The sequence below is a fragment of the Trichoplax adhaerens genome, genomic scaffold (assembly GCF_000150275.1).
Source record: "Trichoplax adhaerens TRIADscaffold_2 genomic scaffold, whole genome shotgun sequence".
In the NCBI taxonomy this organism is placed as follows: domain Eukaryota; kingdom Metazoa; phylum Placozoa; class Uniplacotomia; order Trichoplacea; family Trichoplacidae; genus Trichoplax; species Trichoplax adhaerens.
The window spans coordinates 8128205-8155561 of record NW_002060944.1 but is presented as its reverse complement, the minus strand read 5'-3'; the positions used below and the strand labels follow the sequence as shown (position 1 = coordinate 8155561).

General features: G+C 32.5%; 1 protein-coding gene across 1 annotated transcript; it reads left to right on the top strand.

Annotated features, from left to right (window-relative positions):
• Nucleotides 1-440: 440 nt before the first annotated feature.
• TRIADDRAFT_20924 (uncharacterized protein) lies at nt 441-26636 on the top strand (the record flags this gene model as incomplete). Its single annotated transcript, XM_002110107.1, is given in 103 exon segments — nt 441-506; nt 621-713; nt 1036-1110; nt 1275-1339; nt 1665-1812; nt 1992-2155; nt 2484-2580; nt 2670-2766; nt 2960-3006; nt 3023-3118; nt 3206-3308; nt 3413-3477; nt 3578-3746; nt 3842-3891; nt 3977-4124; nt 4285-4403; nt 4499-4596; nt 4676-4759; nt 4901-5004; nt 5108-5166; nt 5238-5357; nt 5468-5627; nt 5719-5822; nt 5911-6097; nt 6171-6229; nt 6317-6400; nt 6482-6550; nt 6623-6730; nt 6839-6937; nt 7295-7422; nt 7502-7596; nt 7689-7791; nt 7885-8015; nt 8618-8687; nt 8800-8972; nt 9069-9222; nt 9310-9388; nt 9468-9590; nt 9681-9784; nt 9912-10056; nt 10150-10342; nt 10591-10727; nt 10817-10878; nt 10982-11117; nt 11296-11388; nt 11486-11554; nt 11659-11757; nt 11851-11978; nt 12071-12278; nt 12394-12566; nt 12722-12890; nt 12989-13054; nt 13158-13221; nt 13362-13456; nt 13554-13616; nt 13732-13845; nt 14112-14231; nt 14314-14454; nt 14582-14730; nt 14802-14933; nt 15020-15128; nt 15265-15398; nt 15542-15691; nt 15825-15998; nt 16108-16203; nt 16307-16415; nt 16506-16607; nt 16707-17118; nt 17240-17355; nt 17469-17588; nt 17886-18065; nt 18175-18259; nt 18363-18616; nt 18766-18843; nt 18940-19050; nt 19167-19298; nt 19441-19539; nt 19875-19983; nt 20081-20241; nt 20485-20604; nt 20700-20760; nt 20891-21061; nt 21151-21320; nt 21654-21759; nt 21859-21887; nt 21972-22106; nt 22638-22760; nt 22861-22949; nt 23051-23135; nt 23238-23423; nt 23493-23561; nt 23632-23770; nt 23892-23959; nt 24025-24147; nt 24236-24333; nt 24410-24511; nt 24596-24679; nt 24768-24839; nt 24931-25132; nt 25578-25766; nt 25861-25903; nt 26265-26352; nt 26444-26636. Coding segments are annotated over 103 exon segments (12129 nt in total), but the record flags the coding sequence as incomplete, so codon positions are not given.
• Nucleotides 26637-27357: the final 721 nt, after the last annotated feature.

Genomic DNA, 27357 nt, shown 5'->3' with positions numbered 1-27357 from the left:
CGTTGCATAGAGGTAGCAATGCTTGCGATATTGCATCTGATATTACTGTGCTATGCTTACAAACCGCTTCTGATGCTGAAAAAGGTAAGAGGACTAGCTAATAGACTAGCTGAAAAATTGTAAATATTATCAGCAATAGCTCGAGATCCATCACCATGTACATTGTACAGTATATAACATATATACAGACGTTCAATTCAAAATTGGCCTATAGCCAACGTAATAACATTGTGATAGTATCCACAACGCGTAGGGCTTGAATTTTAGCGTAGTTTACAGTTAGTAATGATGCTTATTCCATACCTTCAAAGTATCAAGTCGATTCTACTAGCTTGATGTAAGCCAATAAAGTTATTGACACCGTGCCAAAATGGTATGGTCATATTATCATTCAAAATTTTTTATCTTCTATTTTTTCGTCACCCAAAGCTTATTGCTCGTCAGCATTATTTGGACAAGATTATGGAGTTGTTACATTTTTACGCAAATCAATTGGTCTAGACGATGTAAGTGATATCGATGAACAGGATTGCGTGGATAAATGTAAATTCATTTTCAATGTTATTTGTCTTTTATAACTATCGTACGTGTGCTAGATAAAATTTATACCTCGCCTACAGTTGGATAAATGCAAGGAAGATTTGTTAAAATTAATTACTGCATATATGGAGAAAATTGGTGGAAAGATAAGTCCTTATGCCGTACAAATTAAGGTATCGTGACGCTACTTCTTATTAAAATGTTAAATTGCAAGATTAGATTTGCAGTCGTATACTTCTGACTAGTCTACAAAGTATTTTTGCAACAGTAATGTTGATTCCTCTGATCCAGCTGCAAGTCATGAATCGTTTTTCAGCTGAAATTCTAAATTATTACTGTACATTATTCAACGAGCTTTAGTACTTTCAAAAAAGTTCTTCTTTAAATCTGGCTTTGCTAGCATCCAACTAAATTTAAGTTATGAGTGAATTCAACAATGTTATTGGGCTAAATTATTTTCGATCTTTTGCATTTTCTTGCATTCCAACATTGAAGGACGTATGCATTTCGCTCTTTACGAGAGATAAAGCCGCTAGGGTGAAAAATGCCACATTTCCTCCGTTACTACAGGTGAGTTATTTATGGCTAAGGTAAACGAAGTAGCAAAATAAATATACACGCCTTGTCCTCACATTTAAGCCTGAAGTTAAGACAGAATTCTCACTTTTATTTCAAAATCTTGCTAATCGACTGCATTTCTTACCAAGTGAATATTATTCAATTCTTATCTTTAGCTTTTGAGCTCGAAATTGCATTCATCGGTAGTTGAAGAGTTGGCTATTTCAAAGCTGGTTGACAAGTAAGTATATCATTGAGGAAGGTAAAACATTATCATAACATTTTTTTACTACAGTTACATGAGTAAGCGATATAGTAAAGAAGAAAAATCCGCGATGATTTTGATTTAGTATTTGACTGAAAAATAGATAAAACAATACTGCATTAAATTACCTAATATTTATTGTACTACTTACTTAGGTATATGTCAGCTTGCAAACAACCAACAAAATATTCCTCAACAGGTTACTTTATTATAGTGATATTTCGGAGAAAATAAATCTTTCATGCCTATGTTGCATTACCTAGCTAGGATCGATTAAAACTTACTTGAATGATATTACCAGATTTAATTTATTTATTTCATCTTACGCGTATGTAGTCAAGAGTGGCATGTATTCCTTGCTTGGAACGATTGCTGAAAAATTTCCTGAATATATTATGCCTCATGCTCAACAGTTATTAACCATTTATCTGAATACATTAAAATCTCAGGTTAGTTACTTATACCTATGTTATACACACGTTTTTGGCTGTGCAAAATTTTCATGTGATGACAGTCGCAGTTCGATCGATAATTTCTTATGCTTCCTCAAATTTAATGCTGTGCCATAATTTTATTTTAATAATTTATGATGTTATACACAAATTTGGTAATGTCACCATTTGCAAAGATGACTGGCAAAAATACAAAATTAGATATGCCTGTGATTTATGGCTGTCTACGAGGCTTAACATCATATCTATACAATTTTACCCAATCTGTTGAGGAAGGTAAGTATTTCAGTTTATTACCAATAAAACACAACGTAGACTATATAATCGTTATTAGTCAATAGTATAATTATTCGGCAAATGGTATGCATTTACAACATACAGTATAAGATGGTAAAGAATATTTTTATTACCTTTACTTACCAGAATCGAAATACGCTGCTGATATTTACAAATATGCTCGTTTAGCTATTGATCCTAAGGTACGTTTGTAAACAGGATTGCAAGATGATTTTGCTAATAGAATTATTACTTTTTTGCGTTATAATCATGGTCTATTTTAAAATTAAAATGATTCCATTCATTGCTAGGTTGAATTGCCACGGTATGACTTACCTAAAGGTAAGCTGTTATCGTGTCTATTTAAAAAATATACTATCAATTCTTTGTAGTACTGATTCTTTTCTTTTAAAAAAAAATATAGCTGGACTAAATTTGATTGCAAAACATGCTGCTCAATTTTGTGATTACATCTCGAGAGAAGCTGAAGTAAATGAACTGATGTTATTAATAGCTGGGAATGTAGTACTGTTATATTAATTCCTTAACTCAAAATTATTGCTTTTTCTGGATATTAGGCTCTATACGAGGTTATCTATCGATGGTGTCGACATCGAAATAGAGATATACGAGCAGCGGCCTTTCATGCCCTTGAAGAGATCATGAAACAGGTTTGTTGATATCTGCTAGCTATTATAGCTATTTTTCTATCGTATGCTTTTGCATGCGATATTAAATACCAATTATATAATTGGAATTCAATTATTTTGTTAAAAAGATTGCTGAATACCTTGTCAATGAAAATGATGCTGCAAATATAAATATCTTTAAAGTAAGAAGAAAATGATTCAAATGCAACCTTATTCAGCTATCTCATATGTAGATAATCAAACGATTAATAATTTTACTAATCTTGTTAAATTTTTTGTAGTTCTTCCTTAAAAAATTTAGATCTATTATTGATAGTGGAAGTAGTGATGCTAAAGAGTTAGCTATTGCTATACGTGGATATGGTTACTTTGCTGCCGTAAATTCTTGCATATACTTTTTTTACAAGGTTGGCGTTGACATAATTATAAAATAAACTTTATATTACACTTTCTACTTATTTTAGCCTTGTAAAACATTACTGAAAAAGGACGATGTACGATTTATGACCATGGATCTCTTACAACGTAGTGAACAATTGTTTTTCATGTATGTTGAGTACTTTAAGGGTATTATCGGTATAGAGGTATAAATTCATCGTGATAATGATAATAAAATAGAATATTCTATTGATGTAACAATTTCATTTATTATTTCAGTGATGTCAACGTAGACAAAATTCAGTACTTACCTAGTTTTCTTGAAGCATTTGCCAGCATCTTGAATATACTTGATGAAGTAAAATTATTGCTTTTTCAATTTTTTTATCAATTTATCTACATTATATACTGGATAGCCTATAATACCAATAATTTTTCCAATTTTATCGATTGTTTAGGTTAACGATACATTTACAAGATCCCTCGAAAAGTTAACTATTGTACTCTTTGAAAATTTCCCCTACGTGATTAATGAACTCCATAGCTTATGCTATAAATCACTATTTGAATTATTACTCGCATTACATTCTAAAGGAGCTGCTCTGAAGAATTTTCTGTCTCGCGTTGGTATGTTATTGTGATATCGTATATGTTAATAAGTATGAATCATCATAAGAAGTTTTTTACAACGATAAAGTTTAATATCTATAATATTATTTCAGTATATCAAGGGTTGATAAGAACTTGTTCTCACCCTGTATACGTTGAAACGGTAATTATTCAATATAATTTTATATTAATTTTGGTGATTGAGTTTCTGGCAGCATTATACACCATTAATACCTGTGATTCAATAGGATTCAGATCTGAACATTAGTCAGGATTCTGTTATCTTAGAGACTGGTCCACGCATTTCTTATAAAGACTATATTTCACTATGGAAGAATTTAATTCAAGCTACCGAAATTAAGGTAGATTTAACTATAATATATCATAGCAGTTTTCGTATTAATACCATTATTACTGAATGTAAAAAGATGACACTTCGTATATACTAGGTAATTTATGTGCTTTACATATGTACATATAGTAGGAACTATCAGAAGGTCTTAATTATTTACCATTGTGATTATTTGCTTTTAGGGCTTAACTTTAATAACCACAGACCGTGAACATATCATCTATGTACAACGAAGTTTGTACAATGAGTTACTACATTCTTTACAGCGAATTTTATTAAAGCTTGACTTAACATCTTCACAGCAAACAACTATAGAAGAGGAGGTGATAAAATACTAATGCACTGTACTTAAATCTTTTGCGACTTTATGACTGTGATAGTAATAATAATATACAAATTATGCTATTATTATCGTTAGACTCAATCATCTGAAGGTACTTCCAATCCTGTGGCTGGATTGAAACCCAACGTTCCTAAGGATTTTCAAGTTTTTATTAACATAGTCGACTTTACCAAGTAATATTATGATATTACTATAGATAAAGGGATAATTGTTTGTTTACTGAAAGGTAATTTGTTAATAATTTTCGTCTAGAGCTTTACTGCCGACTACTCGAACCGAGTTCTTTCTTCCATGGATATTCCCTTTTGGCAAAAATTTAGTTTTACTGTCTACTAGGTTTGGCTAGGACATAATTAATTTAGTAGTGTAGATTATGGCTATGTGTAAATAACTACCGTAGATTAATGCAATCGGTCTGCTAGGCATGACAATAATCTTACAAAAAATATTACGATTATTTTTAATTTTTCTTCTTAGACTACCACTAGTGAGTGGCTTTTATAAACTTCTTGAAATCTGTATGACAATCAGTTCCTCACTTTCATACTTTGAGGTCATTATCACCTTCACAGATAAAGATAGTGCTGCAAATTTAAATCTTATTATCTAACATTGCCCTTGCTTTCTATTATTAGGATCTTAATATTGAAACTGTGACCAAATGCACAATTAATGCTGCAGCAGAGGCGGAATCCATCGATAAATACTTATGTTATTTGCTTTATTACAAGTTTTACAAGGAGGTCAGCTTAAACATATCCTTATCCTAAGTGTTACAGCAGTTATAATTTTTTTGCTCTATTTTATATCATAGGTTTTAGTTCGATTAAAACAGTACAAAGATGATCTACATGTGTCCTGCTTGTCCTTGATTCTGGCGTTGCCTTATCAATTAATTCAAGATGACATGGCATTGATTATTCCTGCTATTAAGGTTAAGACAGAGTCTTGAAAAAAAGATATTTCTTATTTCCGCTTAAGTAATACGCGTAGGTAAATACGTTCGTTGATTACCTTTTTTCTGTATATGAATGTTGCATACAGGTCTCGATGAATATAGGATTAAGTTATTTACCACTCGCTAACGCAGCCATTGATGCCCTTGAAAGATGGTCATCTGATCTTCCACAAAATATAATAGGACCTTATTTTTCAGATATTTTGCCATGCTTTGATGATTATTTAAAATCTTCAGCGGACGATAGTTAGTGTGTTTGAATCATTGAACAGCAATACTTACCATCTGTGCTATCAATCATGTAACTAAAATATTTTGATGATGTTTTTCTGCGCAGCTACTGAAACGTTAGTTGAAGATAGCTCGAAAGCATTAAAGGCTCGTACTGGTAAAGCTAAAAAACTCCCTGTTAAAGTTGTCAACCCAACTGGTGGATCAAAAGTAAAATTAACTTGGCTGTATATCTCCTACGAAATTTTATTTGAGCGTAATTTTAGTTCTTGATGAATTGTTAACATATATTTATTAGGATTCACCCCTAGCTCAAGTGCGCTTGAGAATAGTACAGTTACTTGGGCGTTTAGGTGGAAATACTAATTCGCTGGTCATAAGGAAAGGTAATGATGATGGATCATCTCAGGCTGTTGCGTGGGACAACCATAAACGTTTACCTTTCGCAATCCCATTTCAAGATATGAAACCAATTATTCATTTGGGTAACGTTGTAGTTTGTTTTTAGAACAAATTTTAGATCTATTTTCGCTAAGGCATATCTATACATTAAAATAGATCCATTCCTGCCACGTGTGGTCGAGTTAGCGACGTCTTCTAGTGACCGCCAAACAAAAGTAAGTAGAGTTATCTATGAAGCTACGCTATTTTGATTAAGTCAAATATTACGTTTAATGATCGATAAAATATAATTCTGGAATTAGATTGCTGCTTGTGAGTTATTGCATGCGTTAGTTTTGTATATGATTGGAAGAGGAGCGCAACAGCCTGGAGGGACAGGATCTGTGGTAACTGAGCAATAATATTTGACATATTTTAAGGATTGAAATCCAAACAATTTGATTAAAGTAAAATTTTACTCGTTACAGACTAATTATGGTAACTTATACAAGAAAATCTTTCCTGCAATCTTAACATTGGCGTCCGATGTAGAACAGGTTAGTAGTTTTGATACGTATTAATGCGCATGTATCTACATTAAGGCTTCATTAGCGAAATGTTTTTAATAGGTGTCACAACAATTATTTCAACCGCTGGTATATCAACTTATTCATTGGTTCACTGGTAATTCTAACTACGAAAGTGTGGAGACGATAGCTCTGTTGAATGCGTTATTAGTATGTTGAAAATCTCGCTTAAGAAGCATGTTCAAATTATCGCTAAAATGGATAAAATTTATGTATAATATCAGACATGCGTAAAATTTTAAAATTATTAACTTAAAGGATGGTGTCATTCATTCAACTGACTCCGCATTAAGAGATTTCTGTGCCAAATCTTTACGAGAATATTTACACTGGTCGATTAAACAGACTACCAAAAAGGTTGTAGTAGCTATTTTAGTGTTACGCTAACAGTCTATTTGATTTACATTGCATATGTAATTTTATATAAAATTTATATTACGAAAGGGTAATGTTATAGTCATTAGCAGTTACTTTCTAATCGATCTTAAAAATTGGAAAGAGCAATATCTTTCTCCTATAGTGAAAGTTAATATAAGAAATATTTATCTTAACAAAAAACATATCATTTTCTTCATAATGAGATGCGAATTCGTTCGTACGATATTATAAGTTCATAGTGTACAATTGGATTTACTGGCTTTGTTAGAGGGATAAACAAATTTGACCGATTCGTATGATGTACAAGAAACTGATTAATATCTAATGTATATTTAGCAACAAGAGAAAACCTCAAACAATGCAAAATCCTTATTGAAGCGTCTGTATAGCCTAGCTTCTCATCCAAGTGCCATTAAACGCCTTGGTGCAGCCTTGGCATTCAATAATATATACGTTGTCCTCAGGTAATAGTAAATATTTGCGAAAATGATGCTATTCGTAAAACCTACAATATATTACAAATTTAAACATTTATTGAAATAGGGAAGAGTCGACACTGGTGGATACATTTATATTTGAAATTTTAGTCAATTATGTTAATTCTCTGGCATTGTCTCATACAGACGAGAAATCGCTTGGTAAATTATAATGTGATGATTTTGTTATCATGTTGTGCTCTATTTATTATCATGGTTTCAAGTCTTTATCGGTTTACTCATGGTTCTTATAGGAACACAAGAACAGTTGTCTAAAGCTTTAGCTCATATTGAACGAATTATTAAAGCAAAAGCATCAACGCTTAACAAAGAGAGCAAAAATCGGCGAACTCCTACGTCAGTTTCCTTTATAATGATATACCGTTCACTTCTACATAAGTAATTGGAGCTAGCTTTACTATTAATGATTTATTTATTATAAATTTCTAGTGGGTTTATGACTAAGACAGTTACTCTTCATCACGTGGTTAACTGGTTGGTCCGGCAGTGTGGTAGACCACAAACAGCTTGCAGGCATCAATGTATGCAATTGGTTTATGGCCTCGCTCCTCAGTTATCAGGTATAATAAATTTCTGTTTGCTGGAATGCCACCCTTCTATTATTATTATATAATTATTATAACGATGCAATTGTCGTTGACGTTATTGACTTTATCAATTATCCAAAAATAAATTTTATTGTAACGCACATCGTATATTAGAAATGCATTTGTATGCCTATCATTAACTTTAGGTGGTATTAGGTCGACTATTGCCTTTTTCTTTAATTTTTAGTTTTCAGTGAAAAGCTTAAGTTTAGCTACTTGCCTGTGCTCGTATAATATCGGTGCGCTTGAAAGATGATTTACTACACTTATTATAACCTTGACGTCTTGAGAACCCTGTCAAACATGACAATACTGTGACAGGGTTTTGCTTCCTTTCGTTTTAATATCATTAAATGCAAAATAAGTCGTTGATATTTTGCATAACTAGCATATTTCTATTACTAAAGTACACTAATATCGATTAGTTTTACTAAAAGTGGGATAGCACCATTACTAATGTACACACGTATACGAGTGAAGTGCAGTAATGTGAACTCACTATTATATAATTATCACTTAATTGTACGACTGAATGTTATAGCAGGTGATGAAATTATTTTGGTGTTCATATCTAGGCGTATCTACGATTCAAGATTGGGTTAAAACAATTATTGGGAGTAGTAGTGTTACGTTCTTTATTACACGGTAAGCTTAGCATGAATTAACTAATTGTAAGTTCGTAATTATAATAAAATATATGTAGGCCTTATAGAATTATGTAACTCATGAATAATATGTTTCTTATATTTTTAAACAGATTTGAGGGAGGCGGTAGCAAATATGGAATTGGCAGATACCAAACTGCCTTGGATATAAGTGATACATTCAATTTGCGATCAATGAAGAATTGGTATGATTACTTTTTGGCCGCTTTAGACTGTTATTCTTGGGTATTTAGCGAGAAAATGATGTCTCCTGAACAAATTATAGGTTTTTACGCTAAAACTATTTCTGAGATTAAACTATGATACTATTATTTTGACTAGCCATTTGCGAATTAATGGTTATCTATATTCCAAATAGGAGATAAGGCACAGCTTGGTTCCTGTAAAATATTTGGCTCAATTGAATTCTTCTTGTCGAAATTATGCTTACATTCATTGGATGAAACCGTTAAATTATTATATTCAAAATCAACGTTGCAACTTTTTACACCGCGAGAGATTGAAGAATATAATATGTAAATTAAACCAACAATTATTGATTGTATAAATACTGTGTATTTTTATTGATTTACAGGCTTAAATGATAATATTGCACTCTTTAGGTGCAAGTGTACGACTATTGTTAGGTTGATCAATTTTTTGGCTGTCTTGCTACAAATGAGTCCGACTTCAATAATTGAGGTACTTCGCAATATTATACATCCGTTGTGTTAATTTTATTTAATTTCGTTACGCTAATATCTAATAAATAATGATATAGGGCATACCTCGCCAAATATGGAGCCAGAATTTATTCGAAATGATTTTTCTTTGCATTTTAACACCACATCAATTGGGATTTAATGTTGGGGATATAGAAGTATTGGAAAAGCTCCCGCAACAGGTTTAGTTAAACTCTAATGATTGAAGTTGGTATTAATTACTTTATAATAAAGATATGTTAATTGCATATCGACTGCTTCTTTAGATGAAGGATATATGCGGATTATTTCAAATGAAATTACCGAAAGATAAAAGGGAATTAATGATTATAACATTAAAGGAATTGTTATCTCGGAACAGGTTTGAGCATGTTAAGTGATTGTATATTGTTACAACAACTAAATTAAGATTTGTGATCGTTATTTATATTTTATTTTTATGTTTAAAGTTACTGTTTGATTTTATGACCTTGATTTGACTTCAGCTTATCCATCTGTTTTAGATCTTATAATTTACCAGACTTGTTACCCATACGGTTCGATCGAGACAACGAATTAAATATTGATTTCGAGCGGTTAACATTCTTAATTAAGGGCTATAAACAATTGCTGACAATGGGGATACTGAAGACTACGCCTGCGGACCATGTGGGTTTTCATTAATTTTCTGCAATGTCAATAGTTAGCACAGGTAGTCAGTATTGCGCTAATTCCAGGTTTTCGATATTTCGATATATGCAGAAGGATTTAATAGAAAAAATTATGAAATCTGTTGTTGACTGCTTTCGAGGGCGTGAAATGAACGGCGATCGAACAGCATTATCTCCAGCGCAGCAAAAGGTTGCTGCTGAGTTACTTGATTTAGCTTTCGAATTGAATGAAACAATCGATATATTCTTTAGATATTTGTTGGATGAAACAAAATTATATGGAGGTAATTTAAAAGGATTTCTATACATATACAATTAATTTGATCAGATTTGATACGATCGATGCATATGCTTACAATGATATTCTTTGGCTAATATCAGTCCGTAAGATTACAGTATTTTTACAGTTAGATAGTTAATGACAAGTATGTACTGTTACAGATTACAAGGGCAGTGAGACTATGGAGAGATATCAGGATGTAATATTAGTTACTTGATATCAGCACTTCTATTTATGATCTATGATCTCTAGATAGCAATAGCGCAACAGCAACTCTTGGAATGACGCTGTATTATACATTTAACAGTAATATTAATGCTTTCCTGGCGAAAGTATCTAACCAGTGTTTGCCTATGATACTCGATTTGGCTGCTAGTAAATCATTCATGGTAATATTTTGTACTTTATTTTGTTGTTTTATTATGCATATAAATTAAAAAGATTTCAAATGATTACTACTTCTGTTGGAATCTGTCAGATATCTGGGATATTATCTGGATTATTAGATTTCATACTGCGTGACAGAGGTTTACGCCAAAGGTTTGTGACAGGTTCATTTCGTTAGCATTGACAGTTCATCACGTCATCACGTAACTGAAGATTTTTGAACACTTCTGCATTAACGAATTTATACCTCTTTCAGCAAAGGGATCCATATCTCTAAAAAGATACTATCTTCGTGGAATTCGTTAAAGTGTTGGTGGTTGACACCTGATGCTCAGGACTTGCTGCAAATATCTGTTAATATACTCAACAAATGCTTAACTCTGGATCCTCAGGTACATTTTTAGGATATTTTTATAGATAGTTGGCAAATGGAATGCAAGGGATCGTCATCAGTACCGACATTATACTCATTAAGACTACTTCATTTATTTATATGCGCATTCTTTAGGCCAGTTAAAGTTAATTGCTCTACTAATGCCACAACATGCTACTCTTATTATTCATTTCTAGTTTACAACTCAAAGTAATGATTCATCATTTGAGACAGTTTTCAATTTCTTTTTATCGCTCCTGTCTGGTACATCAACCAGTTTGGCGTTTAAAGTTGGTTTAACCAGTATATAGCTTATAAATTAACATTTTCTGAGCGCCATCATGTGATTAATGCTACGTTTCTGTATATTTCTTGTCAAATTCGTAGAAATATGTGCTAGATCTGCTACATTTCTTTCTTGTATCTAGTGATAAAAGGATTCGCGAGTTACGGTCAGTTTAACTTTACGCAGATATAAGTTTCTGATATACAGAATATACTAGCTTTTATACATTAGGCTATTTTGCTCATTTATATCTGGGAATAATACTTTTAGTGAGCATTTGGATCGAATGATTGTTGATAAGTTCCCGTTAAAATCAGCTGAATTTGTAGTTGGTAGCCCCGATTATAACGACTATGTCGCTTGTATTGACAAGGTAACTACCTCTTAGCCAATATTATTTCGCTGAAATACGAGCGATGTTAGACGGTTAAAAATAGTTATTCTTCTGGTTGCTTCGTTATAACAGCTATTAGCAAATTTGATCAAATCTGGTAATTTAATGCTGCTGGAAGTTCTTATTAGCGTAATGTGTCGTGAAAAAAAGCACGCATATGAGGAACAAATTCAAAAATCGTTACTTCTTTTTATTAGTAGGTAAGTTCTCGTAGGTACTGAATGAGGACTTTTTTAAATGTTGTTTAATATAGCGAGCGACTAACCTGGTAATTGAATTCCCGATACAATAGTTTAATACCGAAAGATGCTTTGGGTGCACTCGATGTTCCTTTTAAGATGTTTGTCAATGATAAAAGTTATCGACCTGATATTAGAAGAGCTGCCATTGAGCGCGTTTGTTTGCCAATGCTGCAAAAAGCAAGCCTGAAGATTACTAAAGATTTCTATGTTAGTCACATCAAAGAAATAATGGATATTATTGAAGCAAAATTAGTTAAGGTGAGTTATATTTATTTTTAAGATACGTGTATCGTTGCGTACATTAGATATGGTAGATACTAGATTTGTTTTGCTAGAATATGTATTTTTTATCTCACATTCATTCACCATACAGACCGCAGACCTAGAAAATCAATTGATATCAAAGTTAGGCTCGTACAAGTTGATGAAACTCATGTACAGTAAATTATCCAAGCAAGACGTTAATACAGCAGAGTCATCGATTGTGAAAGCTTATACTGGACGTCCAACCGAAGATGGCAAAGAAATTACGAAATCGATTACAAAGTTAGTTGATTTAGCACTGAAAATCGCATATTCGTTTTGTTATATATCAAAAATTGTTACTAATATCATAAAGCATGCATAAATTATCATGCATCGCACTCAGTAAATCGCAAGCTTTGATTGTAACTCAGAGATCATTGTACTATCATTACTAGGGCAGCTCACGCTTGTAAGAGTGATGATTTACGTGGTGAAACTAGATCAGTTGAACTTCATCGGCAGTGTTGCTGTGCAGCTTATAATGCTCTGATTTCTGTGATATCGTCAACGCAAACGGAAATGAAATTTTATACCGTTTTCCTTTTTACCGAAAATGTGGCAAGGGTTAGTAAATTTCCTACTATAAAGTAATGAGTGTATTGTGTTCACTTAGAATAAGTTATTGTAGTTAAAAAAATATTGTACAATTTTGTTCTTATTAGAAACAACTTTTATGGGAGAATCTGATTGATATGGAAAGAGAATATGCCTTCGAAATTGAGTTATCGGTAAGACTTTGACATGCAATAATCAATATTGAATATACGAGATATTTAGTTCACATAATTGGAACCAAGCCAATTAGTTAAGAGTGTTCAATGTCATATATAGTATCAAGATAAGCAAAAGACAACTTTCAGGTCGCTACGAGAACAATCGCGCTCTTCAGTTTCTAGTGAATCGGCAGATGAAGCCGATTCAGGCATTGCAAGTAGGAGTTATTTTACCTATTTTTTGGCATATAAAAATAGAAATATTGTGGACTATGACTGATTAAATTTACGTTTGAATGTGTTGATAATCTATGACCTATAGTGGCTCCAAGTTATCATTTGCCGTCCCAATATCTGGCCGATAGTTCGCTGAATGAAGAAATTAGTCAATTTGATTTTAATAGTTCTACTGTTCAGGTAGGATTTTGAGATTGATATCATGTTAAGGAACTTTTTTAGGATTGCTAGTTTCGTCATGTAAAGATTTTAATGCTGCTTTTTCCATAATTTTAAGGGGTATTCGGAGAATAATTCAATCAAACAAATTCCTACTCGTGAAACCGGAGATAGTGAAAAGGTTTCACTTTTATTAATATACTGTAATTTCACTTTAAATTGTTACCGTTATAGCTTGATTCACGTTAAAAATTATCATCATTAATTCGTTTCAGGCTAAGACAATTATAAATAAGTTCGCTGATGAAGAGCTAGAACTAGATGATTTGAATAAGCATGAATGTATGGAGGCTTTATTAACCCTCCTTGATCATATGGCTGTCAACAAAATTAATCCTGCGATTGAAAAGGTAACATGTTATAATTTTCATTTACGGACAGTGAGCAGTATCTTTGGTAGCGATTACTTCTGGATTTTCTACATCAATATCCGAACTGGAACCGAATTAAACATTTAGTCGTTATCTAGTCTTGATGTGTAACATATGCGGACTTTATTTGCTTTATTCTGTTGTGAATTATATTGCAGTAGTAGTAATTAATGTAAATTATAATTCTGATACATTTAGACTAATCCTACTTCTTACATGCATCAATTTGTGTAATTTGAATCTAGGATACTACTCCTAGTGAAATGCCATCATGGATGGTTGCATTACGAAAAAAAGCTAGCGATCATACCACAAATCGCAACATTAAATTATTTATTGCCAAATTGATTATTAATCGACCAAAGGTTCGTTTTATTGACCGAATAACCGGTTATTCATCACAGCATTTTAAGTAAACTACTGTTGATGAAGTGAATTTTCAATTAGATTTTTAGACCATATGCAAAATTTTGGCTAGTACCACTGATACAATTGATTATCGAAGGAAAGGAATCGGATGGAATCCATTACTTTATTGTCGATCTGATGATTGTTTTGCTTTCATGGGCCGATGTTGCTATCCCTAAGGTATTATGTCTAAGTATTTTGTTGAAAGATTTGCATATAACCTGTTTGTTTTTGATTCTTAAGTTGCCATGACTGGCATAATTTAGTAAACTTGCTTGCTAAACACGAAATAATATATAATTGATAGGACGTTGACGAAATTTTACAAGCTAATCGACTGATGGAATTTCTGATGAGAAATGCATTCTATCCCAATCGGAGTGTACTACGAAACAATATTGAAATAATTAAAACCGCTGTTGAATTATGGAAGAATCACATTGAAATTCCTTATCGGTATTTTACCGCAGTCTATTTTTATTTTTAATATCTATATCGTTAAGAAATCGCTTTTATTTTGGAATAAGGATTATATATAAGAATTTTAGTAACCCCGATAAGGATAAGAAAGACAATTCAACGGGTATTCAGTGCCTTGGCCTTGTCGTCGCTAACGGATTATCACCATATCGTTACGATGTTGAAGTTGATGAAATGTTGTGAGTAAAAATTGTCAATATGAACTGTGTTCAATTTCGAACCATTGTGGAAGATGAATTAATCGAGTTAAGAAATAATTTATTAGATATTACAGAGCATTAGCAGAAAATTTACAGTTCAAATACAAAGAGGTTTATGAAGCTGTTGCTGAAGTATTAGGCATGATAATGAAGCATCTTGCTAGCGTTAAAAAGGTAAAATATATATCCCTATCGATGGCATTTCTAGTAATGCATATAAAATCGTCAAAATAAAAACGAAATTTATTGAAACTCTAATTCACCGTTGTTATTATTCTGACAACAATGGCTTTTGCTTTGCTATAAAAAGGAAACTGAAGGTCCTATATTTGATTATGTGACCCAACATCTATCGTCGATGGTATCGGCTGGTCGTATGGATGTGGCAAGATTTATATTATGTCTATATCGTGTGCAATTACATTATCCAATTATAGCCGATAGGTACACTATACACTTAAAGTTATTGATTCTTTAGTATGCGAAGTTTCTTTATGATGGTTATATTTCTCTTTTTTTACATAAGATATTTATCGTTTATTTCTAATTGCAAGATATACCATCTGTTATTTTCCTATCACAAATAGATTTGTCAATAAAGTATTATTCTTAATGCCGTCCTTGTATGGCGAATTTAAAACGAAATGCTTAGAAATTATACTAGCGCGTGCTGATCATATTAAAGAGTTATATACCGAATTGAGAAATAAGGGATTAAAAGATATGTTATTGCATAGGTAATTTAGACTTCATCCGTCTTTTGTTATGTAAGAGACAAATATTGCATTTACTGTTGAAGCTGTCAAATTTATCAGTTGAAAGCAGATTATTGCCTATGTGTCCTTTTCATGGCAACAAATTTATCTGTAGGGATGAATCAAAACAGCAAGTTTCCTTGGACTTAGTTCGAGCAATGTTGAAAAATTTGGATATATCTCAAATTTTATATTTGGCGGAATTGGTCGCAACTTTTAAAACAAATCCTAGTGCCGCGTGTCGGCAGAAGATGTATGGAATTTTTATGTGGATCTATGATACCTTTAGGTTTGTACTTTGAAATTGCAAAGTAACACTGGAATATAAATACGACTGTTATTTTAATTTCGTAACATTTTATATAAGAGAGCTTGTATATCTTCTAAATAAAATTTAGGCAGGAAATTGACAAGAATGATGAGACGAAACAACTAATCAATTTTTGCAAAGATCAGTTGCTTCAAGGATTAAACGATAGCTCGGAAGAGAATAGGTACCTGAGTAATGATTCCTTTTTTCGCGTAATTTGTCATTTTTATTCTATTCTAAACTGCTGGATTAATTATTACTGCTACTGAATTTCCTTTTACGAACAGGTTACAACTTATTAACTTTTGGAGTAATAATAATCGTCTACCTAGCGGAACTTTGGAAAGGTTAAGTTCCGTACTGTATGCACTGTACTCTCCTAATGCCGAATCAGAGGTCATTTTAAGCTCAATACATGGCTCATTAGTGAATAGCTAACGTAATTTTTCTCTCATAAACCTTAAAACTTCTCTTTGGATCATATAGTTTTTGTCTTATTCAACTAATTTAATACTGGAACTTACCTCGCGCAGTCCTGATTATAAATTATCAATTTTTGATCGTCCATTGTCTGAATGCAAATTTCATGTAAGCTATACAAATATGTAGATACATCCTGGTAATTCAATCTACAATGTACTAATCGGTTGGGTAACTAAATATCTTATATAATTTTTCCCTTGATAGGATTACAATGTCAACTACTCATGGCAATATCGTCATGCCATGATGACACCACTATTTGCTGCAACTCAGTTAGGATCGCAAGGATCCATGGCATCATTTTCACTTAGTGGTAGTAGTTCCACTGATGAACATCTGTTGCGTGCTACACAAAGTACGAATTTGCAGTTTACACCAACACAAGACACTGATGCACGTAATTGGCTTGACCCGTCAAGTGTTGATAAAAGTATCCAGTCTTACGCTGCGTTCCTGCAGCAGTCATTATCATCAACTAGTTCTGAAACTTCGAGTACACTACTATTTCTGAGTTCAAAAAGTCCTCGTCAAAGGCCTTTGCAAATGAAACCATTGAGTAAAGATTTCGGCCAGCAAAAACTATCAAGTGAAACTGCATCACAACCACAATCGCAATGTAAGTATTAATTGAATTAATCTACAAGTAAAAATACTTTTAAACAGCATCTCTCGTTTCACTGTTGATAATACGCAACGATACTTAAAGTTCTATTTTAATTTTCCGCGCATAACTTTAGCTGTTTCCCAGCCTTCATCCAGTTTAAATCATTTAAGGCGAAGATATATTAAAAGTGAGATGGCAAATAACGCCTTCTATGCTAAGCGGGAGCGAAGAAAAAAGCAACTTCGTGAGGTAAGAATGACTGTATGACAGATATATATTGTCCAATCCATTTATAAGTAAAAATTTAAAGCAACTAGATTAGATAGGATTTTATCCTTTTGACTGCGTAGGAAATTCTAAAGCAACAGAAGATTGCACGCGAAAATAAGGTTGTTATGTACCGAAAATATCGTGATGGAGAGTTGCCAGATATTCAAATAAAGCATTCTGAATTAATTGCGCCATTTCAAGCTCTTGCTCAGGTTTGTTATCTCGATCAAAAATTACCATTATGTTAATTTAAGTGTAAACGATCTAGTAGGTATATGCACGGGTTCTAACAGTCCTAATTTACGGTATGTACTTTAAAACTCGGGAATATAATCTAAGATTAGTTGAGTACATTATGTAGTGTTGTTTGATGAGAAGGAATGGTAGCCCTGTATGGCTACTAAGATTTCTATAGCTAGAGCTTGATCGCGATTTTATAGTAAATGTAACGTTAGCAATTGGAATTGACAGTTTTCTAATTTTATTATGACATTTTTATTGTGAGAAAGCTTGACAACACCATTGCGCGTATGCTGTTTGCTTCTCTATTCCATGGGATATTTTCTCAAATTGAAGAAAACTTTAACGATGAGGATGCTGCAGAGACAAAAGCGGAAATTAAAGCTTCTCTTAGTAATATTGTCAAAAAGTCGAAACATTACTTTCCTCCGTTGATAGCCTGTGTTCAGGTAAGTTACTTACGGTTTCTGATAATACTGTACTGCAATAAACTCACACAAGCTCACAAGGTGAACCGCCTTATTTATTTCTACTGTATGTATTTTATTGCTGTATTAGGATATTTGTTATCAGCAAAAAGAACTATCAATTCAAAGTAGTTTTGCTAGCGTAGCTAGCTTAGCTAGTTCACAGCAACCAATAGGTACTGTATAAAATTTTAGCTGAAAAGAGCCTTTTTATAAATAGGAGAGTTAAATTTTGAAATATTGAATGAAGTCTAACGCTGCAATATTTATTATTGGAAGGTATTTTACTTTTGGAGAAGCAAATTATGCATCTAGATACTGAGGAACCTCCGTCGAAGCGTATTAAAACGTCAAGCGCCTCAGAAGCCACGAGTAATTGGATTGAATTATCCAAATTATACAAATCTATTGGATATTATGATGTATTGCGTGGCATATTTAGCGGACATTTAGGCACTAAAGACATTACTCAACGAGCCTTAGAAGCGGAATCACGTCATGATTATGCAGCGGCTGTGAAATACTACAATCAGGTAACGTCTGTGCATAATAATTGAGGTGGTCATATTGGAGCTTTATGGGGCGACGTTTTGAAATGTAGCGCTCCAGTGAATTATTCCTAATACGGTAAACTGACTATACTGTTTTAACTAGTATCTTAATAAAACATTCTGATGGATAGGCTATGGATTGTTCAAGTTGGCCCGACGGTGAACCACAGGCGGAGGAAGAAGATCTATGGGAGATCTCTCGATTAGAAGTAGGTTAAATTTTTATCATTATCTCATATCCATAGATGTACATATAAATTCGACTAATTTCTTAATGGTCTTTGCTCTTATATTTCATCATGCAGTGCTTATATAACTTGACACAGTGGGATAAATTAGAATATCTGTCGCTAGTTAACGTTGATAACAATGATCCACCATCATTTGATAAAATATGGGAAGATAATTACTATCAGGTATTGATACTCGCTCTATATTTAAAGTTTTATTTAGGATGTTTGATTTTTTACCTATAAAAATATTAAGGTATTAAGATTCTTAATAACTAAAGACAATATTTTATCTGTATCAGGAGAATTACTTGCCCTTATTTTTGAAAAGTAAGGCCAAGGTCATGTGCGAAAATGACCTAGCTGGAAGTGATCATTTTATTCAGTATCTAAACAAATCACTTGCTAATGACGAACATCTCTCAGTTTTAGAGGTAATTAGAACGGATAATAAAATGGCTTTGGAGAGAGATTTTAATAATTGATTTGTGTTAAGTGTAAATCTTTTATTTGCTGGATACAATTGGCACAATGTTACTAGAAACTTATACCTTATGCTTTGCTTCCTATTTTTAGAATCGTCATTGCGATTGTCTTGCTCTAATCCATGTTCTATTGGAGAAGTACGATCGTGCTCGTTATTACCTAGATTTCTCAATACAGAAATTTTTGCAGGTCTGATTATAATCTAATTTCATTGCTGACTAGCATGGAACTAAGCCCAATTAATCGTTAAATCTGGCTTGTCTTATATTTGCACATTTCTTTGCTATCAGTATAGCTAGAATTATAATATTACTGTGATCGTGGGCTGTATTCTAAATTCTATGGCGATCATGACTGTGCAATTAATTTATTTAGTTATGCTTATGCAATATCTTTTAATTTATTATATTTGATTGGCTGTGTTACTGTTATTTGTTACCTTACTTTGTGTATACGGCATATGATGCCTTTACTAGTATTTTAGGTCATATATTTAACTGTAGACTTTTCATATCTTATATTAGGATTGGTCTGCGTTGGATAGTACTTTATCGTATAGTCGTGCATCCAAACTACAATCTCTGCAAACATTAACTGAAATGCAAGAATTTTTGCAATTCATGGACGATGGACGTGAGTTACTTATAATTATTCAGTCTTGACTCTCGTTCAGTATAAGAATATTGGATTTACTGTTTTTTGTTCAACTTTTGTGCAATTTGAATTATAGGTAATTTTGAATCTGTAACACCTGTGCTTTCTTTAATATCCAAGTGGTCTACACGTTTTCCTAATGAAGTCATTGATCCTATTAATGTCTGGGATGATGTTATCGTTAATAGGTTATCTTATATAAATGCTTATATAAGTTATTGTTATGGCTACTTAAATGTACAATTAGCTAACTGCTATTTTCTTAATAGGTGTATGTACTTGCGTAAGATTTTATTGCAGTACAGAGTCATTCAGACAGCTTTTACGAGGTAAATTTTTTTCATGTATTTACATTGTATTCCTTAAGTAATAAATAATACAATACTCCACCGATACTGGAAAGAGAACTTTTGATTAAATCATATCATAAAGTTTCTTTCGAGGTAATACTTTAATATTATTAATATTTATAGTACTGAGGATTCGATGGAGATCGATGGCGAAGACAGAGTGATTTATACTTTTCCTGTCCTAAAGAAACGAATAGCAGAAGAAGAAGTTTCACTCTATTTGAAACTTGCAGATACAGCTAGGTTACAGGTACACAGTATTTCTATAGCCAATTTTTGCTGATTAAATTATATGTATAACAGAATTTACTTCAGTTGATGTAATTTCTTACCTTTTGATGATAGTCAAATTATCCTGTCGCAATAAAACATCTGCGTCAAACGCTTTATCATATTAATCAGGTAAGTCACGTTTAGAATTATACTACAGTAAAGAATACGTTATCATATGCAGATTTGCAATAAGCTAATCTGTGTGCCTCACACCTTATTAATCAACTACTCTACAAATTAACCTTTCTAGGAGTTAGATAAAGACGAATTACTAACTGTCAAATGGACACATATTTATACCAAAGTCCATTGTGATAAATCGTTACTGACTCCACCTGATGAACGCTTAAAAACGTTACTAACTGCTAATTCGCAATTTGGTATTGCCTCACATTACCCAATGCTAGCTTATAAATATTACTATCTAACATTTCGTCGGTTATCAATTTTCAATTTTTAGAATTTACTAATTACTTTCTATGCTACTCTTTCATTTACACTTTGTTACTAGAAAAAGTTAAAGATTTGAGTGTGATATTAGAAAATACTACATTGATGAGGGAGCATTTATTACTTCGAAGTCGACTATTGGACATGACTAGCAAGATATTAGCAGAATCTGGTAACATACTATCGCGTATACATAAAATTCGAGTTAATATTGCTGATATCCTGTACCAATCGTTTGTTAACGTTGGATATTGTAACTGTTGATTTTTAAAGATGCGTCAATTTTGGACTTATTGAATGAGAAAAAGGAATCTCTTTATCAGCTTGCAAATGTGAATCAACATGATTCTAAAGAAAAAGTATGCCTTTTAGTTCCTGTAATTACTTTGATTAAGTGATGTTATGGTATTTGTAAATATTTCTTCCTTTGTTTTTGAAAGATTGCGGCGAAACTAACATCTCACGCTTGCCAAGCGTTACATCAAGCCGTGAAAGCATCAAAGGAAGAACGCGGTGGAAGGTAATTCAGCGCCTTGACTGGTTTGTGAAGTGAAATTGTTTAATGATTGATCTCAGCAACTCTGTTTTATTTATTCATTGAATAGTAGCTACATTGAAGCTATGATGATGATGGTAAATTTTTGTGACGATATACTACGCCATGAAGAAGATGGTCAAGCAAGTATGACACACTTTTATATTAATTATTGATATCAGCTATAATTAGTATGTACCTCTATCCTGATACTTTCATTAATGCTTCGAATCATATATCCCATAGATCAACCTAAAGGCCTTATTGATACTAAGGTAATGCTGGATATGCTTGATTTTCTGTGGGAGTTCTGGGAATTATATTATCTGATTACTTATTGTATCATAATATTCTGTTAGATTTTCCCGGAAGTAATAATACGTTATACGCTCGAAGCAATGGCTTACAACTCTATGGATGCACGTCAACGTTTTCCACGTTTGTTGCAAATTGTTGAGCGTAATCCTAATACTATTGATGGTTTCATGAGGAAGGTCTGTTTATGAGACACAATCATAGATGATACTAGGATGTCTTATTTGCCTACATAGTTCTAATTTTTTCGCGTTGATTTGGTAGCTTCGTGTTTTCTATAACTATACTGACAATCTTAATTGGTTTAACCAAAGACAGCTCTTTTACACCAGCCGGCAGTTTAATATTAATATTAGATATTTTTAACAACAATATTATTATGTTATTTGTATTTAAACCTGTTGGCTGATGAATTATTTCTTAACACAGATGTACTAGGCATTACGTTTTAAATGATCTTTTATGTCACAGTAGTTTATTGTAGTCTATAGACAGTGTTGATATTTTAACCAGTAGTACGTCATCGATATTTGAAATACAGTTATAGCACGAACATTGTTCAAATCTTTCCTATTGGGATAATACAGTGTATTTTTTGGCTTACGGAAGCAAAATAATATTTAGATAATTACTATAATGGATATAGTATAAGTTTCTATTGGATGCAACATTGATAACAAAATTTTTTCAAATATATACGTAATTGATAGAGTTCTGCAATTCCATCTTGGATGTTTATTGGTTGGATTAGTCAGATGATGGCAATATTAGACAAGCCAGAAGCGAGAGCGGTGCAGGAAATTTTATTCCGAATTGCTGATGAATATCCACAGGTAGAATTACATATGATGTAGCTGAGGCTTAATTAAATTGCGAATGATAATCTTATGATTCTTTATAACTTATGACTAATTTTAATTCTGTTGTCCTAAGGCTATCATTTACGCGTTTAAAGTTAGCAATGAGCAATATACATTTGAAGAAACATCTGTAGGCCGCCAAAATAAGACGGCAGTATCAAAGTAAGTCATCGTGCGCTGCATATAATAAATTTCTAATAAAGTATTCTATATCCTTCAAGTTAAAGATTGTTAAATCATCATGCGTTTGGTTTGGTTTATAGATTAAGTAGTAAATTACAACTGCCACTCATAGAGAGTTTTGTTCGAGCATTGGAGCAGCTGTCTCAGCCCGATTTAGTGTTCAAGGTAGATTGATTCATAATGCTTATAACGTAATTATTTTGATAGATAGAGCGATATCGATTTTTTAGTTATGACTGCGGTACCTTTGGATGATTACCATAATAGGATTGGGTAGACGAAGTTAAAGGTTTGAAGAAAAAGTCTGGTTCTATAGCTGAAAGCATAAGGATTTGCTACCAAAAGTTGCGAGATGGTTTACTCGTTGATGCTTCAAATGAATCAGAAGCTGCTTCATCTTTAACGTCTGGTGAATTGATTGAATTTGGGTCACACAAGCGTCGGTTCATACAGGTAAGATTGATTCATGATAGAAAGATTGAAATGTAGCTTGCTCATTTTAATACGTTTACAATTTTGAAGCACTTTGGAAAAGTTATTGAGCAATATTTTGGAAAAGATGGCAGCAAATTACAATCGATGAAAGCCTCTGTAAGTCTGTTGCTATTATTCTATGTTGAAATGATTATCAGATATTGAAGATTATTTTGATATCTGTTAGGATTTTGAGAAAATAGCTTCCAGATTGATACAAGAAATTTCAGGAAAGATTAAGAATAGGCCAGAAAATTTAAAAGAATATTGCCCTTGGTTAAGTAATTTCCAAGCAGCGAATTTTACTTATTCTATTGAAGTCCCAGGTAAACATTGTTAAAATATGCGGTAGGCCTATCGATAATTTTATATCTAGTTATTAAGATCTTTTACGACATTAATTTACCAAGTAAGATTTAACACGAAATATTTTACGCGTACAATTAGGACAATATACTGGAAGATCAAAGCCTTTACCTGAGTATCACCTTAAGATTGCTAGCTTTGGTGAAAGAGTAAGTCATCGTTTCCTTGCTAAACTTTGGGAATTGATGTAATTAAAAAATCTACGTTTTAATAGTTACTGGTGTTGAAATCAATACGTAAACCGTTAAGATTGACAATTCATGGAGACGACGAAAAGGAATACTTATTCTTAGTAAAATGTGGTGAAGATTTGCGTTTGGATCAACGTATCGAGCAGGTTTAACAACTCGATTATGCTGTTTTCATGTTGATAATATTAATCAAAGTTAAATTCTGTCACGCATATATTTGGTCTGTACTTTTAGCTTTTCTGTGTCATGAATGAAATATTGGCGCAAGATAGTATTTGTAGTCAACAAGATTTAAGACTTCGCACCTATCAAGTTATACCAATCACTCAAAGGTTGAACGAGTGATCCTTATGTACTTATAGTGGCGATGACAATTATAATTTGATGTTGCTATGATTTTACTCAAAGGCTTGGATTGATCGAGTGGATGAAGAATACGATAACGTTAAAAGAATTTGTTACTGACGCTATGGAAGATCATGAGAAGCAGCATTATCTAAGCAGTCAAAAGTAATTAATGCAAGATATCGATAAGCTATCTTAATAATGACCATGTGATTGTTTTTTAATAATGTCATGATTTTAAATTTACAGTTCACCTCATAAACTTTATTCTAAATGGTTGGGTAAATTTGGTAGCGCAGGCGACCCTTTTTATATGTACCAATCGATGTATAGGTAGGTTTATTAACCCTTTATTCCGTACAATTGCAAGTGTGGAATGGTGCAAATATAATTCTATGAACCAATCTTTTATTACTTTTAGAAAAGCTAAGCGTTCTGAAGTAGAAAATCACTTTAAATTCCGAGAGAATTCTGTGCCGTGGGATCTATTGCGGTAATTCGTAATATGCTAGAAAGATTAGGTGAGATATACTTTAATTTGGATCGGCAACTTTTTGATTATTTTGAATTTTTTCTGCTCACAGACGAGGTTTCGTAGCGTTATCTGCCTCTTCAGAGGCATACCTCATGCTTCGATCGCATTTTGCAAGAACTCATGCTACTGTATCTATATGCCATTATTTACTTGGTATTGGTGATCGTCATTTATCTAATTTCATGATTGATCGTTTGACTGGTGGTATGATTGGTATCGATTTTGGCCATGCATTTGGGTCAGCAACTCAGGTATAGTGAAATGATAAAAATGAAATAAAAATGTTAAAGAGATTTTTGCGATATACTTTTTATCTGGAGATTCTATTGCCGATAAATGTGACGAGGAGTTAGGTAATTTGGTAAACTTTAGAAAATATCGATGAACAGAATGAACATCATGACGCAATAAATTATTTAAAGGGCTGTAGTTTGCATAACGTTAAGTTATACAAGTTCCGTTGTTCTGTTGTGAGACTGAATTGATCTCTAAGTAGTTAATCAGCCTCTTTGTAAAATGTTGGTTGGAATTGTTCAGATGGATACCGTGGTATAATCTGTATTTTGTTTTCATTCTATTATAGCTTAGATCTTAATCTATATTATTTCTTACTGCTTGTCGGAACTGCCTAGCTTAAATCATGTTATCTATTAATTAAAGGCAGCTCAATGTTAAAATCGGTTTTTTTTTTATTAGTTCTTGCCACTACCAGAACTGATGCCGTTCCGTCTAACGAGGCAAATGCTGAATTTAATGCTTCCTTTACGAGAAAATGGTCAATTGAAATGTAGTATGGTTCACACATTGCGTGCCCTACGAAATAAACCAGATCTGCTTGTAAACACTATGGATGTCTTTATTAAGGAACCGTCATTAGATTGGCAGGTAAACCTGAGTGATTCGTAATACGCATATTTCAATTATTGACATAACGCCTTCTCCGGTATTCACTGTCTTATTTCTTCTATGTTTTAAATAGAATTTTGCTAACCGACAAAATGCTAAGCAGGGCTTAAAGACAGGTAACTAATAGTCTGTTTTGATTTACAATTAGTCTTGTAGTGTAATGATTATAGTGAACTTTAATTAGTTCAGTATTACAATAAATTAAAGTAAAATAATATATGTTGATTGATTAAAAGTAAGTTATGATTTCTTCCGATTTATAAATATAAATTAGTCTTGAAATGAACTGGTATAGTGAGATTATTCTATATATGCATATTTGTACTACTTTAAATGAAGGAATTCATACACATAATTCGATTAAAGATCGGGAGCTCATTATCTATCTTTGTTTGCAATTTTAGTCTGAAATGTGCTTTCCGTTTTAATGCAACATTACATTAAACTAAAAATTTGCACTGATTACTGCTTTAATAGAATCGGATGATTTTAGTTGGTATCCTCGTGAAAAGGTTACTTTTGCGAAACGCAAATTGAAAGGAGCAAATCCAGCTTTTGTAACAAGGTTTGCTAATTTAGTACGGAATAATTTCATAAGATAAGATCAATTATCTTGCTAATGCATCGCTAACTACCATTTTGTGTGTTTAATATAGGGATGAGCTTAGGCTATGCCATCATTTATCTATTTTGGAGAGTTTCGCGCTGGGGGATAAACAATATAATGAAAGAGCTCGAATGCCAGCTGACAATCTTTCAGTTGAAGATCAAGTCACTTGTCTTATTGATCAAGCTACCGATCCCAATATTTTAGGTCGTACATGGCAAGGATGGGAACCATGGATGTAGTATTATTGCCCGACATTCGCAGCATGATCACTAATAATAATTAATTTACAAGTAATTACTAGGCGTTCTGATCATTGTCGTTTACTTATTGTAATGCTATTAACTTGTAGTGTATTTGTTATACGTGACTTTATTCAAGAGATGCATAAGTTATATTCAATTAGGAGAGGGTTAAGATTGTATTTTTTATATTTGATTGTCAATTGGAGTGACTTATTTACTGGAAATAAGTCTAATGCTGATAACTTTCGTGTTCCATACTACTATATATTGATCGTTTAATCAAGAGTCAATAAATCAGCAGTGCAAGTAGGGAGCTTTCTTATCATGTTCATACTTATAATAACTGTATTAGTTTTAATTACCCACTTTAAAGATATCACTTTCATCAATAAAGATTATTAGATTTTCAGTCTTATGAAGTAAAATCCTATTTATTGTTGATTCGTTGCCATTGTTTAGCCTAACAATACAACTGTTTTACGTTATAAACCGGCTCTCGCATCCAGATGTTCACAGGTAATCAAAATTTACTATATCCGGATATGCAAAATGATTCCTTTCAACAATATTTATTTAGTCATCCGTAGTCCGAACGTTGCCAATATTTGAGTACGAAAGTGCTTCAATTTGTTAAACCAAGCATATACACTGATAAAATTTAAATGGTTACAGTAATCTAACTTCTGTTTATTACTATCACTATCATAGCTGCTAATTA